Below are 16,713 nucleotides of genomic sequence, written 5' to 3' on the forward strand. Positions count from 1 at the left end.
AAAAGGGGAAAAAGGGGAAAAAGGGGAAAAGGGGAAAAGGGAAAAAGGGGGAAAAGGGGAAAAGGGGAAAGGGGAAAAGGGGAAAAAGGGAAAAAGGGAAAAAGGGGAAAAGGGAAAAAGGGAAAAGGGGAAAAAGGGGAAAAAGGGGAAAAGGGGGGAAAAGGGGAAAAGGGGGAAAGGGGGGAAAAGGGGGAAAAGGGGGGAAAAGGGGGGGAAAGGGGGAAAAGGGGGGAAAAGGGGGAAAAGGGGGGAAAAGGCGGGAAAAGGCGGGAAAAGGCGGGAAAAGGGGGGAAAAGGGGGAAAAGGGGGCAAAGGGGGGGAAAGGGGGAAAGGGGGGGAAAAGGGGGGAAAAAGGGGGGAAAGGGGGGAAAGGGGGGGAAAGGGGAAAAAGGGGGACAAGGGGGACAAGGGGGACAAATGGGAAAAATGGGGAAAATGGGGGAAAAGGGGGAAAAGGGGGAAAAGGGGGAAAAGGGGGAAGGGGGGAAGGGGGAAGGGGGGAAGGGGGAAAGGGGAGAAGGGGGAGAGGTGGAGGGGGGAAGGGGGAGGGGGAAAGAAGGGGAAGGGAGGGAAAGGAGGGGAAGGGAGGGAAAGGAGGGAAGGGGGGTAGAAAGGGGGAAAAGGAGGGAAAGAAGGGACAGGGAAGGGAGAGGGAGGAGAGGGAGGAGAGGGAGGAGAGGGGGGGCAAAGAGGGCAAAAGGAAGACAAAGAGGAAAAGAAGGAAAAGGGAGGGAAAGAGGAGAAAAGGAGAAAAAAATGGAAAAAAGGGAAAGGGAAAAAAAGGTAAAAAAAAAAAAATCATGTTAAAACAAAACAAATAAATAAAAAAAAAAGAGCTCTGCTTCAAAAGCTCCACACACTGCTGCAGAATCTGCCTGCCCCTTCTGCAGCAAAGCCCAGGGGAAGCTGCTGATGAGTCAACAGCCAGGGAGCAGAGGAAGCCCAACCTCAGCTGGAGAACAACGTGTGCTGGTTCATCCAGTGCCTCGGAAAGGCCTCCCCGGGCTGGGAGCCACAAGGAGACAGCATGGCCTCCATCCAGGGCTGCCCGGGCCCGCGGGGGAAGGAGAGGAGAAGTCCAGGCATGGCTGGGATGAGCCAAGGAAGCAGAAGGACAGAAGGATGGGGCTGTGCCCCAGTCCTACACCCATCACTGGTGCACCAGCCCATCCCTCTCCCAGCCCCAGCACACCTCTTTCCAGCACTGGTCCCCACCAGCAGACCTGGATTAATTTTGGTTGGAAAAGACCTTTAAGATCAGTAAGTCCAACTGTTAACCCAGCACTGACAAGGCCACCACTAAACCATGTCCCTCAGCACCACATTTACACAGCTCTGAAACTCCTCCAGGGATGGTGGCTCTACCACTGCCCCAGGCAGCCTGACAAACCTTCCTGTGAAGGAATTGTTCCCAGTCTCCAATCTAAACCTCTCCTGACACAACTTGAGGCCATTTCCTCTTGTTCTATCACCTGGGAGAAGAGATCAACCCCCTTTCAGGTAGGTGTAGGGAGTGAGAAGGTCTCCCCTCAGCCTCCTTTTCTCCAAGCTGAACACCCCCCAAGCTCCCCCAGCTGCTCCTCACAAAACTTACTCTCCAGATCCTTCCCCAGCTGCTCCACATCCCTCCTCCTGCTCCTTTTTTCCAAAGCTGCTGCTTAATGCAAAACCACAGCAACCAACACCCCTGCCAACAACTCTGCATCCTCCCAAAGAACCGCCGGACCTTCAGGAGGTGTTGAGGCAACTCCTTGTGGGGCTGGAGGACACCAAAGAGCAGCAGAGATGAACACGGGGCAGACCCCCAGCACCACGGAGCTGCTTCACCTGCCTGTGGGTGCAAGGGGGGGACCTGGTGGAGGAGGGTGGTGACACCAACACCACGCCGAGGTGGCAGACGGCGTTTGCCGGTGCTCGCCGAGCTTGGTTCTGCCTCTCCTGCTGCCGCAGAGCTTTCTGTTTTCTGTTGAACCAGGGCCACGGCGACGATGCAAGTAGAGATCTGCAGAGCCAAGAATATCTGGGAAGGCTTCCAGCAAGGAGCAGCCTTCCTGCCCGTCCTCCCGCTGTGTGCACATTCACAGGGAACAAAATCTTCAGCACATCCTAATGTGGCTTCATGAGAGATCCAAGAGCCACTTCAAGATCCTGCCTGCATCCCTCTCAGCCCAGGGAAGTAGCTACGTGCCAGGAACATTAAATCATTAAATAAAAGAGGAACTGAAAGCCACGCAGGTGCACGAAACCGATGATGCAGGTGCTGCTGCTTTATGGAATTCAATGGGCTGCTCTGCACAGCACCAGTATTGCCATCACAGAATCACAGAACTGTCATAGTTGGAAAAGCCCTCTAAGATCACAGAGTCCAACCATCAACCCAGAAAAACCCACCATGCCCCATAGAGCATGTCCTGCAGTGCCACATTTACATGATTTTTCAAACCCTCCAGGGATGGTGACTCCACCACCTCCCTGAGCAGCCTGTTCCAGAGCCTGACCACTCTTTCACTAAAAACATTCTTCCTAATACCCAGCCTGGTCAAATCTTCAGGCCATTTCCTTTGGTTCTATTGTTATTTACTTGTGAGAAGAGGCCAACACCCACCTCCCTACAACCTCTTTCCACACAGCTGTAGAAAGCAAAGTATGATGAGCCCAGGCCAGGTCCCTGCACATCTGCTCTGCAAAAAGGGCTTCACAGCCTCCTGTGGGCACCCACAGCAAACCACCCAGGTCCACTTTCCTCCTGGGTGTATCATGGTGAGACCATGGGAAGACAAAGCTTCTCCTTCCTCTTTACAAAGGAGCAGCACTGATGCTACACAACTGTCATGGTAACTCTTCCCATTAATCCTTCAACTCAAGATGTGCTGAGATCCTCCAGCATTGATCCCACACCAGACTGGGACCTCACACCTGCTGTACCACTGACTCATGGTAGAAATCTCAGTGCCTCAGTTTACCCATTTGTGAAATAACTGCAGAGCTCACCCAGGGGCTGGAAAGCTCATCTCTAGTTATGAAAAAAACTGGTGGAGATTCTTCAGCTTCAGGCTCTAAAAGAGGTGGGATGGGTTGTTATCACATGGGTGGGATGGGTGCAGCATCAACACTACCCACATCCCAGGTGTAACCTGGGATGCAGAGAGAAACTCACCTCACCTCCTCATTCCCCTGTTCTCATCCTACCACGAGCTCCTTTTCTTACCACACTGGAGCCCTTCAAGCTCTGTGTGTCTCCCTACAACGTAAAAACCCTTTCAGCCAGAAATAATCATGGTGAGGGAGCAGCTCATGTCCTGCACCATCCCATCATCCCAGGTGCTCACCAGCAGTTCTCTCTGTCCCCTGGGACACCCAGCTAGGAGATGCTGCACCTCTTTCCCTACCTCTTCTGCCCTGCAATTTGTGCTAACCCAGAAAGGACCTTCCAGTTTAAGGTAGTTCTTAGTGGAGGCATTTTGAGCCAGTTGCTTTCTGGGGAAAACATTCCTTAAAATACAGCTCTTCTGCTGCACTCCCTGCTTTTGACATTTCAGCACTCCAGGAAAAGAAAATGTTTCAAAAAATAAGATACAAAAAAATTATCTGATTTTCAGCTTTGGAGGCATAAAACCTCGAGGTAGAAGAGCTGGTTTCCAAGTGCCCAAGGAGGGAGATGAAAAGAGCAACAGCAGCTGCAGTCGAGGCACCTTTTGGAGGGTGAGATCCTTGACTGGGAAGTGATTCTCACACCTTCCGCTGCAAAACCTGCTCCCTACTGTGCCCAGGACCCAGCCCCAGGGCTGCAGTGTCCTCTCTCCAGTCCCTGAGCCTTCTCCCCCCACCCCAATGCCTCTTTCTAGGAATGTCAGTCGGAAATGGTTGTCAGGAGTGACAATATTAGAACTAGGTCCCTATGGGCATCCATCCCCTGCTGCAGGAAGGGCAGGATGCTCTGTCTCACCTTGGAGATGAAGGTTGAAAAGCAAAACACTGGGCCCAACAGCTGCTGGGCTCTACAATTCCTAAATTACAGAAAAAAAAAAAACAGTGCTGGGATTTTTTTTCAGCAGAGAAAGGAACAGGGATCCTGTAGCATTTATGTCACATTTTTCATTCAAAAAAGCAAGTTTGGAATGAAAAGGAGAAAAGCCCATGGGGCTGCAGCTGAGGTGGGACCAGCCAGGTACCCAGGGTGGAGATGGGGCCAAATAAAGCAATTAAACTAGGGAGGGAAATGGAGCTGTTAAGACCTTGTAAGGCTGCTGGCTTTAGGCAGGTGGAATGTAGTCATCTCCTGTGAGAAAATACTCAACACCTCTTGAAAGGAGAACAAGCTGCAAGCTCAGGAGACAGGCAAAGGACTGCAGTCTGCAGCTGTCCTTGGCAGCCCCAATGCTGCCCTCTCCATCCCCAGCTCCATCATCTCCATCTCTCTCCTGGATGATCCCAGCAGGAGAACAGAGAGGGCAGGGATGCTACCAGAGGGTGGACAGCTCGGGAGCAGCACCCCTACCTCTGCTGTACCTTCTGGTGTGCATGTGGAGAGATGATGTCTTGATTAAAAAGAATCTGGCAGTGTCACTGCTCGTCCCCCTGGGACATGCATCATGGCCACAAAGCAGGTGCAACCATTAATGCTGCTGTGAAATCAGCTCTTCATTCCACTCACATCACACTCCAACAGGCAAAACATCCTCAACAGGCTTCAGTCAGAGGACAAAGCCCTTCAGGTCACACTTGGTATCTTGCCAGCAAAGAGAAGTGGTTCAGGCAGATGAGACATGATGCAAGACAGAAGAGGAAGACACCAAAGGAAGGTAAAGCTGAGGGTGAGCAGCATGATCCTGCAGCAGCCTGGGATGAGCAGGACATGTCACAACCCAGAGGGGCTGAAGAAATCCAAATGGAGAATAATATGTGGTAAGGAGCATTTGAAATAAGCCATGGGTGGACAGAAGAGGAGCAGGTACAACCCATCTTGACATAGCAAGGCTTCAACACTGCCCATCAGGAGATGATCCCCAATGTCCATGGGCTGTGCCAAGACCTCTGCAGGGCCAGGATTCCTCCACCTGATGAATTTAACTCCAATGAAAGGGAAGCCACAAACTCTTTGAAGAGCGTGGCTTGAACTCAAAATGGCACAGAGGAACCAAATGAAGAGCTGGAACTATCACAAAAAGAATTCATCAAGCATTAGGGAATAGCACCAATGATGAGAATAATCAACTATGAGCAAAAGAACCCTAAGAACTGGGGAATTCTTCAAAGAAGGATCTGAGGGTGGATGTGAGATCTAAGCCTTGAGGTGTGCACAGCACCAGGCTGCACTGGGGTGGCTGCTGTCCCCTCTGAAGCCTGGGGCATGTCCCTGTGGTGACAAACAAAAGCTGGGGAAGCCTGGAAGGCAAACAAAACATTCACAACTCCAGAATTAAAAAAGAAACCAACACCCTTTGATGAAAACTTCAAATGAATGGATCTGTTCTAGCTAGAGGAGTGAGAGGAGACAGGATAGCAGCCCAAAGAAATGGGAAAGATTTTGAGAAAGAGCAGAACAGGCTAGATGAGAACCTTGGGGGAGGGGACAACCTGCTCCAGGCATCGCTTTAGGAGCATCCCTGTGCAGGAACAAGGAGGACAGGGGACTCATAAACCCAAGGGTTTAGGGAAGAGCAGAGGGACACCTCTAGCGTGTGGGAGGCAAAACCTCAGGGGAGAGAACACAGAGAAGCAGTGCCCACGGGCAGCCTGTGGTCCATGCTGGCAGCCCATGGGCACCAGCAGCCCAGCCAGCACCCAGCTATCACTTTTCAGCTGGAAATAGAACCAGGGCAAGCCCTCAGCTGGGGAGCAGAGCCCTTGAGAGGCCAGACTGTGGTTAGCTATCAAAGACAACTAAAAAAAGATATTCCACACACTGGGGTTGGGGTTTTTTTGTTTTGTTTTTTGTTTTTGGTTTTTTTTTTCCCAAGGATTAAATCAACTCAACAGCCCCCTTTACAACTTCCCTTTTGATGTGCTCAGCCTCATTAAAGTTCCATTTCCTTCTCCCTTTTACCCCGGGGGAGGGGAGGAGGAGGGGGAGCCTACACAAAAGTTTACTTCAGCAGCAGGGTCAGCAGCTGCAGAAGCAGCAGCTGCTCTAGCCCTGGGACAAGAGGAGCCTCTGCTGGGCTTTAGTACCCTCCCCAAACCCCTCAGCCAAACCCTCCTGGACCCCCTGCAGCCCCAGCATCCCACCGATGCTGCACTCCAGCAGGATGCACACTGAGAATCACACACCATGACAGCATCTGCAAACCCCACGAGTTCTGGGCTATGACCCTCTGAGTTTTTTGGGTCCGATCCTGCAGGCTCTGGGGTCTCTTCCTGACCCCCCCCCACTGGCAGCACCACCATTTCCACTGCCACTTTGCCCTGGGATAATCCCCGGCATGTGGCAAACGAGTATCAGCTCACCCCCCACGTTTCTTTCCTGCCTGAGCAGCTGGTTTAAGTGTCTATTTTAAAACTCAATTCCCTATTTTAAAATAGTTTTATAATGAGACACCCATGTAGGATGATAAACAAAGCCTGGGGAGATGCTTGCCTGTTTGCTGGGCTCTTTTTCCCAAGCCCAGAGCCTCAGCATGCCCGACACATTCCCAATAAGCCCGAAGTAAAGAGGGAAGTTTTAAATTTAAGGGCCAATTCCCACACCCCTAACACCATCAGTTCAACCAAGACAGAGACACTTAAACCAGCCAGGCAGGAGCTGACATTCTGAGAGGTTTTCTGTTTTTTTTATCCTCCCTTTGATACAGCAGGAAGTCCCCAGGCACCTCCCAGGGATCCCATGCAATCCCTCTGCATGCTCGCCGAGCTGTTTCGCACCAAAGAGGACTCCGTGGTGGGGACCTGGAGGTCAGGACCCAGCTGGCTTACCTGACCACAGGCTCAGGGATGGCCTCAGCACTTGCTGGCACCTGGACACCCTTCTCCCACTCCTGCCTCCAGGGATCAGCCAGGACGTAGTACTCGTCAGGGCTCAGCTGGAAGGAGTCAGGGATCTTCATGGCCGTGATCAGATCCGTACGGAAAACCTGGAGCAGAAAAGAAAACAACAAGCAGGGTGAAGAGGCAGGCAAAGGCTGGACTGCAACCCCCCTCTCCAGATGTGAAATCCAGCCACGGATTGTGCAAGTTTGGCCAAGACATGGACCGAAAATAATGTCAAAGAAATGATGGGCTGCTTTCTCGTAAGGGATCCATGCCCCATCAGGTACCAGTTCCTGCACACCAGGAGCCAAAGGGACAACGCAGGCAGCCAGAGCTGGAACAAACACAACTCACTGGACATCTAGGTGCCTGCCACTTCCACAGCCAAACCCAGGGAGATTTTGCCTGACCCAATAAACCTCTCATGAGATGGACATTGACCTCCTCATCTTGTGAAAATCCTCCACCCCAGGGACAGTGACTGGGCTCCCTCTCCACCTCACCTCTGTCCCTACAGAGCATTTTCCCTGCATTTTCCTGCCTCTTCCAGCATAAAAATAAATTGTAAACGAGAATGGATGAGGCCTCCTCTCTACCATCTGCTATTAGCTGAAATTATAACTGATGGTGCCAGCAATCATGCCTGGACACCATCTCGTTCCTACTTCTCTGTCCCCTGCAGCAGGGCCGGGAGGGCTCAGGTGTCCCCCTCCCCGTTTCATCTCTGCAGAACGTGGCCTCCAGAGTGAGGGCTGCTTTGTCAGAACCACCAGAACTGATCCAGTGTGGCTTTATGCTTTTGATAACGAAGATAACATGCTTTGGGAAACCAAATTGGCTAAGATGCAGGAAACTAGACATTAACTAAGACCACTGAGACCAGTATTTAGGTCAGTTGGTTTAATCCTCAGAGTCTCAACTGCTAACCCAATTAGAGGTAAATACAACACATAAACAACCTTTTCTAAGGTGGGACCTCTTTGAATTTCACTGGTACCTTCCTCTCAACACAGCTGCCTGGAGACATTTTTGACTCTGTCCATATAAACCTGATCTGAGTTAGCCAGACACAGTCTCAGAGCATCCTTCAACAAAGATAATTAACAGCCGACATATTACAGTCAAAATTAGGTTCAGTTTGAGGAAGATCAGGTTCCTTTAAGTCTTTATGTGCTACAAACGCATGGTCACAGGCATCACAGTAAGCTTTTAATACACTGGCAGTGTCATAAATTAAAGAAAAATAATTAAGATAGATGATAATTAAACATAAGAAGTGACAGGTGCTCATGTACCTCCATATCTGGTCAAAGACAGCAGAGGGGGACAGTGCCACCTCCCTGCTCTGGCAAACAGCACCAGGGCAGGAGCAGCACATCTGCACTGCTCCATTTGCAAAATTTTTACAAAAACCACTACTTTGGAGAGGCTTGCTCTTGAGATTCATGGGCAAAGCCAACTAGGAATGGTCTCCAAAGGCACTGGGCACCCAACGGGTATTCAAAGCTCCCCAGACTGGACCCTGCCATCCACCTCCCTCACCACCAACTCAGTTGCCTCCTGAGGACACCCTGTTCCACACCATGGGATATACACCATATCCATCTACACAATTCCTCCAAGAACATGAAGGAGGGGCCAGCAATGCCTCTGGGAAGCCCTGGTCCCCTGCCAAGGGCTGCTGTCCATAAGCAAGAAATAAAACATCTCCATCCAACGAAATTAACAAATTTTGCTTTATCTATAACTACTGATGGGTAATTTCTTTAGAACTCTCAACTGGTTGCAAGGTCAAGGAGTCCTGGGAGCATCCCATGCTGCTCACCACCACTCTGTTCCACAGAACCAGCCTCACCAAAGCTTCTTAACAACCTCAAGGGATGGAAAACCCTCCAGCAAACACCACCACATGCCTCACAGCCTCCACACTGAAGAGCACAGCAACAGGATCAGCCCTCACTGCCATTTCTCCCCTCTGCACGGTGTGGCTCCCAAGCTTGTGTTCTCCAGCATTAAGTCTTCCCCAAATTCATCCCTTCAGGCTTTTCAGCTCCCATCAACATAGAAGCTTCAATTTTAATTTTCAGCCAAATAAGCACGATAGTATCTATCTCCCTGAAGATGATAAGGCACACTGCAGGCTAGATTTGCAATCTCAGTACTTCATTTATTTAGTCCTTCTTGGAAAACAGATAAGCTCACCCATCCAACAGCATCCCGCACACACTTTATCACAGCCCTGCCTCTTGTCTTTTCACGGAGAACCGGAAATGCTCAAATTATGAACTATCAAAGCAGAACACTTCAGAAATGATAGAACGGCACCAAAATTGTAAAGGAAAGCAGATCAGTTGTCTGGAAATCTCCCAACAGCTAATACGCTCAAATTGTAATCTAAATGTCGTTTTGTTTTGAATTGTCTGGGATTAGGGTTGGGAAAAGACTCAATTATTCTACTCAAACTCTTCTGAATTATTTATGAAAACCAAATAAAGGATAAATTGGGCACTGATGAACCAAGGACCTGGCGGTGAAGAGAAAGTTGGGTACCAGAAAACAAGCAATTTTCCCTCAATAAGAGTGTTTACTGTTTCTCCCCGTCCACGGGAGCTGACAAATTGTCTCCGAGGCTCCACTGCCCTGCTCCCCCCCAAACCCTGCCCTGGCTCAGTCCTCCCCTTCCAGCCTGGCAGTAGGATCCAGTTTATTGCCTATCGATCTGCTGACAACAGGGAAAGCCACACCCAGGCATTCACTTTATTACCTCTGCTCACTTGAGAACCTGGAAAAGGTTCCTGCCATGCTTGGAGACACATCCCCCTTCCATGCCCCAAGCCTGGCCCCCCTCACTACCATCAGTTTTGAAGACAGGAAAAAAATAAATGAAATCACAAAATTGTGTGACATTTTGCCTCTGTACTTCATAGTGAAGGAGCAGGAAGGGGGTGGGGGTGCTCATGCAGCCCCAGAGCCCAAACAGGAGAAACACACATGGAGAAACCCCAGCCCACGTTGTCACCATGTCCCATGGCACCCATCACCACCTTCCCACAGAGCAACAGGCTACGGCACACTAAATGCAGGTGCCTGTGGATATTAGAGGATGGATGAAGAGTAAGGATTGATAAAAATACTCCTGAGGACACCATTCCTCATGGTCAACTTGTTTCAGCCAGGAAACAAGTTCTGGCTCAAAACTCTTTTTTTCCCCAAAGAATTTCAGTGCTGACTGACATGTCCTGTGCACCCTCTGGCCACAACCCCCTTGCTCCATCCACATCAGGACATGGGGGGGACTCTCCAGCTGCCTCCTCTGCAGGGCTCCCTCCTCATTTCCAGCCAGCACCATTAGCCTTTCACTCTCTCCAGCATTAAATTGTTTGCTGTAGCTCATGAGTCACAAGGATTCTTTCAAGAAAGAGAAAACAACGGGAACAATGGGAGCCCTGGGAATAGTTTTTGGTTGTACAAACTGTCTTCATATCAGCTTGAGCAGGCACTTCAGTGGGTGCAGCCCTCCCCTGCCCTGACCCACTCCCCTCCAACCTCCCCTGAAAACAAACACAACTATTTCCCTTCTCTAAAACTGGGGCTTTTTCAGCCCTCTCTGAAACGAGACAGGAAGAGATATTGGATAGAAAGGCTGCAGAATGTGGTGATGCTTGGTGTGTGTTTGTAAGCAGCAGTATCATCTGCCTGTGGGGAGAAAAAATACTTACTCCCATGTTCATTTGGGAGCCAGCCTGCTATCTCGTCATCTAGCCTTGTTTCCTCTCGAAATGCTGAATGTTAAAGAGTCAATGAACAACAGAATTTAAAATAGGAACAAGAAGCATTTTTGTCTGGCCCTTCTCAGCATTCAGAAGACAATGGTATTAATCTGTTATCCCCATGCCAGCTTGGGAAAAGTGACAAAGCCACTGCAGTCAAACCTTTCAACAGAGACGGATTTTCTCCTCATCCAGCCCAGTAAAAGCATGTCCAGTCTTGCTTGGCCATACTCATAAAACCACTTCTACAAGTATGGAGAGCCCAGAGACTAAAATCACATTGCACAAGGCCATTCTATCTCTATTGCAGGGAAAAAAACCCAAGACCTACTGCATTTTTAGAAGGGAAACCATGAGGATGTTTATTCAAAAGGGTTAAATCCTCATAAAGTGATATTAAAAAAAAAAAAAAAGCATCTTTCAAAACACGGAAGTAAAATCTAAATGAGGCAAGCAGAAAGTAATGTAAACCGTATAAATTTGAGGTTTCCCCTTCATCTTCCAACCTGCCTGCAGCTGTGGGCCCCTGGTCTCCAGAGGGTCTGGACTGGAGGAGAAGGGTGATGAGGATGTCCAACGAGATGACCACCACCCACAGAGGAGATAATGGGGCTGCACAGGGCTCTCCAGCTTTGAAAAGGGGTGGTTGGAGGGGCTGCACAAAAAATCAGGTTTATTTACCACCTCCCCCCAGGATAAAACAGTTGAGCTGATGACCAACCCAGCAGGCAAAGCCTCAAACGCAGCATCCCAGGGAGTCCCCAGGCCATGGGTGGCTGGGAGGTGACAGATGGAGCCAGTGACCATCATTACACACTTGCCTTGTTCTTATATCCTCTCCTCAGACACTGACAACTGCTCCCTGTCAGGAACAGGAGCGAGTTGACTCGCTCCATGATGACTGCCATCAAACTGCCTGGCTCACATCCCTAGCAGCACTGTAGCTGGGGGCAGGATAACACTGAGGAGCCACTAAAAGATGCAAAAATCCCAAATTCAGGCAAGTCATGTTCCCTGCTGCAAATGCAGCATCCAAGGCTGGGAGGACCTGAGCAAGCACCCCCTTCCCTCCAGCTCCTGGGACTGGGAGCATCACCAGCATCTCCTCACAGGGCTCCTGGTGGGCCACCACGCTCTGTTTGAGGCCAGGCTGGGTGACAAACAAGCTCTAACAAGATTAATTAAAATGACCAGATGGGTAGAGCACTATCACTGCAGAACCAGCTGTTGGCAGCTGTCTGTGAACACCCTCTGCATACAGGCAGGGCAGGAGCCATGCCCACTGCTGGCATCACACCGGGGCTCTGCCCTGAGGTTTCTGCTGCCCAGGTGTGGGGAGAAGGAGGACAAATGTCCCCTTCATGAGGAAAACAGCTGAAACAGAGGCCTGGTGCCTGGGACCCATCAGGCAAGAGCCCGGGCAGAGCCCTGTGACAGGCCCAGATAAATATAATCACCCTCCCTGGCAATGGCCCCCGTGGCGGATGTTTACAAACAGCTCAGTACTTTTCCATGTTAAGAAGCTTGTTTTTCCAGATGCCTTGTATTGGGTGGTTTTTAATGTGTGTAGTTAATCCCTTCTCACAGAGTCTTTCATAATAAACATCACCCCCTGACCTGGCTAATAACTACGGGAACATGAATACTTTGGAGGGATTTTTTCTCTCCTGCTTGGGCTGTCAGGGGGAACACAGACGGCAGCAACAACACAAATTCAAGAAGGGCAGGTTCCCCCCAGCACACAAACCCCCCAGACACACAACCCCCACTCCTCTATCCTCCAGCACCACCACCCCTCAGGACCTGCCTGGACTCTCCACACCTTGCCCAGAGAGGTCCAACATCTGATAAAACATTCATCTCACTTCCCCAGTTACCCCCCCATGCTTTCCATCCTCAATGGGACAGCAAAGAGAAAGGTAATTCAGTGAAATAGAATTGAGAGTGGTATCACTTGTTCTACACTTCTTGCTCCAGCAGGACCACAATGATGCCCATCCCAGCCTGTGCCTAAAATCTTCTAGAGTTCCTGTGAGAAATCCTCCAGGATGTGCCAAATGGTGATCCAGACCAGGTGGGTTCACGGAGCTGGGCCACTCATGGAAAAGTTTGGAAGATGATGTTGTGGATTAAATTCAACAATCAGTCCTCACCTGAGCAACTTCCAAATCATCACTATACCTGGACCTGCTGCACAGGTCAATCTGATGTCAAGCCCAGGCACAGTCCATGCTGTCCTTACCCCACCTGGAGCTGGATTCAAGCAGACCTGGATGCCAGCAGCCACGGAGGAGCTATAGGGCAAGGGAAGTAAAGCTGAGATCTGGCCTGGTCCCATGTGCTCAAGTTCTCCCCGAGATGGTTTGTCATCCTGAGCATCCTGGCCAAACTCCAACTTCAGCAATTACCCACTGCCTCCCCAAATTCCCCTGGAGTTTCAGTTCAGATAACACACCAGGGTTCACTTTCTGTCCCAACTGTTGCTAAGCTGGGCACTCTTAACCTTTTGCTCCACTTTATTTGTTCCAGAGTTACATTTCCCTGAGAACCATACTCTGGGCAGAAGGGAGCATGAAGCAGAGGGATGAGCCTGGCCTGTGCTGGTCCTACATCTGACATCTTCCCCAGATGCCACGGACTAAGATCCAGTTTTCACTCCAGCTGTTGTCTCAACATCCTTCATAAAGCACAGATGAATTTTCAGTTGTGGTCTCAGCTCAGGATTATATCCAGCAATTTCATTATCAACCAGGGGAACTCCTAGCTGGAGTTTTCATTTAAGCTAATTCAGAATAAAGACAAAACGGTGTCTGTACCAGCAATGTGGAAAGAGAAGTCCTGATGTAGGCTCTTCTGGAGGAGAACTTTACTAAGCAGCAGCAGGATGCTACATGTGGCACAAGTGACATCCAGGCACATCTAACCAGATCTCCACAGGACTCTAGAAGGCACCGACACAGCCAACCTGGGCAGTTATTTCAGGGAGGGTAACTGTGTCCCAGGAGGAAGAGATGCCCTCAGCACTTTGCTGTTCCAACATGGGATTCAGCTCCCAGAATCCCTCCATCCCCTCACCCATTTCAAGAGACACCTCTATAATCAAAAAATGACATTTCCCACCCTAATGCCCAGCCTCCTCAGCAGCCAGGGACATCTGCATCCCAGGTTCTTTGCTCTTGGGAGTGTTTCCAATTACCTTAGCTGGTAATAACAGCTTTTAAACCTCTCTCTATTGTTTTTTCACCCATGACACGAGCAACTCAGAACTTTTTTAAGTCCCTGTCCCCTGCCAACACATTAGATGCATTGACACAAATATGTCACAGTGACAGGAGGCAAGCATGGCTGCAATGCAGGTGGTGACCACAGAAAAACCTAAAAATCTCTACTCAGCTTGATGCAAAGGGAGGATGTTACCAGGGGGCACAGACTCAGGGAGAAGCAGAAGGCCTGGGAAAGAATTTCCAGCCTGTCATGGCAGCTTCACCTGCTTCTAAACTTAGCTCTTGTTTGACTCCAGATTCCTGGTCCACAGGAAAGGGAATGTGAGAACAATGTCCCTCTGGCTTTGCTCAGACTGCTCTTCAAGGGAAACTGACCACTGCTAAACAGGGAGGTTGCTACAACAGCAGCTCATGCCTGGTATAGTTTCCATGTCTAGTGGAAAAGAAGCCAAGGCACGCAAGGAGAAACAGGGCACAGCAGTGTCCCTTCCACCATGCTCCTCAGGGAAGGCAGATCCTGCACCCCAGAGCTGGCTGGAGTGACCTGTGTGATGACCCCAGGGTGGACAGGGCTGCAGGGAGGAATGAGGGAAAACCCTGCAGCAAGGTCAGACACCAACAGCCCTGGTTCAATGCCCTTAAGCCCTGTGGCAAGGAAGAAAGCAACACAACATCATCTGCACCTGAGCTGTGCTGTGACATGTCCCTCATGTCACAGCAATCTGCACCTCCCACTTGTTCATGGGGAGGAGCCTTCACACCACCCAACCACCCTCCCCTGCCACCAGTGCTATAACCTGAACCATTAATGCCAGGGAACTCAAACCTCAGCATGTAGCCATCTCCATACCATGGGACCTCCCAGTCCCAACAAACTCAACCTCTCCACACTTGCATCACCAGAAATCCCTCCTGGGGGACCATGGTCCCCATGGAGAGGGCAAAAAGATCCTTCATCCAACATGCCCACCAAGTACCAACAACCTCTACCAGCTCCCTCCTAGCAGAGGTGACCACAAAGCAGAAGTGGGCACCACCATGGGAACTGAGGCTCTGCAGTGTGAGCTCTGCCTTCTTGGAGGATTCCCTGTCCTGGCACCCTCTGGTTGCCACCACATCTGGGCAAGTATGGCCTCAGTGAGGGGGGAATTTCCTTTGGCTAAAGCCTAAAAGCTCACATACCTCAGAGGGCTTCTTCTCCTTCTGCCGTGACCAGGTGGATTTGGTATTTGGAATTTTGGAGCATCTGGAAGCGGACGTGGTGTGACCTGCAACGAGGCAACAGAGACAGGTTAGCTGGAAAAGTGACAAGACCTTGTCCATAACTTTATCACGAGCCCCACTGATCATTCCAGAGCCTCAACCAATGCTTTGGGTAACCACTGAGGTGATGATACCTTGATGTGGCATTATTTCCATCCTTGGGTGGCTGGATAGGAAAAAACAACCCATGCACAGAAGCAAATGCCAAAAATGATGGAGAAGTGGCAAGCAAGAACTTCAGGAGGGGCTCCAGGCTGGAAGCTGAGCAGGGCTGAACCAGGTGTGGTACCTGCATGGTGGGAAACACCCTTTCCTCCACCAGCACAGTAAACTTAGTCCCCCTGCAGTGTTAGGCTTGATGACATTAAGTTGTACTCAACATAAGAACTTTTTTTTTTTTCATCATTTTGGTCCAGAACAGGACTAAAATTTTGGGCAGAAGTCCCACAAAATGCTGCTTTACTTGGTGAGCTCCTCAAAGCCCTACAGCAGCAGATCCACAGCTTCTACCAAGATATGGAGCCCATAATTTCCACCTTGCTTATTCTTCTCCATCTACAAACTGGAGCTACAACCAGGGAGGTTCAGAGAACATGCCACCAGCAGAGGCATAAAAAAAAAAAAAAAAAGAAGGTGGTCACTTTGTTTACAATTATCCTACAGGAGAACATTTGTCAACAGCTTTGACAGATCACCTGCAGCAGAAATATCCAAGCCCAAGAGAGATAAGACCCATGTTCTTTAACACTGCGATTAAAGGTACCTCACCCCCAGACGGCAGCAAAGCCAGCTCAGCCCCAAAAGCATCTGGGGATTAGGAGATGGGAAGTTTGGAGCACAGCTTCCAAAACAAACCCCTTTTGGAGAGGAAGAGGGTTGATTTTACGAGAAGCAAGCCTGAAATTATTTCAGTAAGCATGGCATGGCTCAGTCCCCAACCCCTCCCACCAGGGTTCCAGCAGGATGGGGGTCTCCTGCAGCCAACCACCAGGTTCCCATCGGCTGTGATGGTGCAAACTCAGTTCACACTGACAATTTTTTTTTGGCTAAAGCTGTGGGAACAGCAGCCAAGCCTAGCAAGATCAGCCTTTCCATAACCCCCTGTAATCTCCCCATCATCCTGTTAAGGGAAAGGCCCAGGAGTTTTGGTGTTTTTAGCAAAGTCTCTTTGCGCTCTGGGATATCCAGCAGCCAGATCCTGTGAAGTGTGGAAAGCAAATTCCCAGCACAGCCCAGATGAAATTACTGTGACATCTGTAAGAAACCAAGAGCAACTAGTAGGAAACTCCAGAGCTCAGATAGGGGATTAACCAGTGCCTGGAGGGGAGCGAACACTGAGGCAGCACTGGGGTATGTCTGCAGTGGGTGAAACCCTGGAATAAGCAGGAGAGGAAAAGTGCTCTATTTATAGCCAAAATTTGCTCGTGGTTATTGTGGAGCACATGCTTCTGTACTCTCCTGAATGAGGATGAAGTGAGGTAGATGTTAAA

The 16,713-nt window shown here is 50.0% G+C and overlaps 1 protein-coding gene across 5 annotated transcripts in view; it reads right to left on the reverse strand.

Moving 5' to 3' along the window:
- JADE2 (jade family PHD finger 2) overlaps positions 1–16,713 on the reverse strand; it is a 65,120-nt gene that overhangs the window by 40,584 nt on the left and 7,823 nt on the right. For all 5 annotated transcript variants that reach the window (XM_030459327.1, XM_030459324.1, XM_030459328.1 and 2 more), the window contains exons 3-4: positions 15,143–15,228; positions 6,913–7,070 (exon numbers count right to left, since the gene is read on the reverse strand). In XM_030459327.1, the coding sequence (XP_030315187.1) occupies positions 6,913–7,070; positions 15,143–15,228 (244 nt within the window). The remainder of the gene's footprint in view (positions 1–6,912; positions 7,071–15,142; positions 15,229–16,713) is intronic.

This window comes from Calypte anna, chromosome 13, assembly GCF_003957555.1.
Source record: "Calypte anna isolate BGI_N300 chromosome 13, bCalAnn1_v1.p, whole genome shotgun sequence".
Lineage (NCBI taxonomy): Eukaryota > Metazoa > Chordata > Aves > Apodiformes > Trochilidae > Calypte > Calypte anna.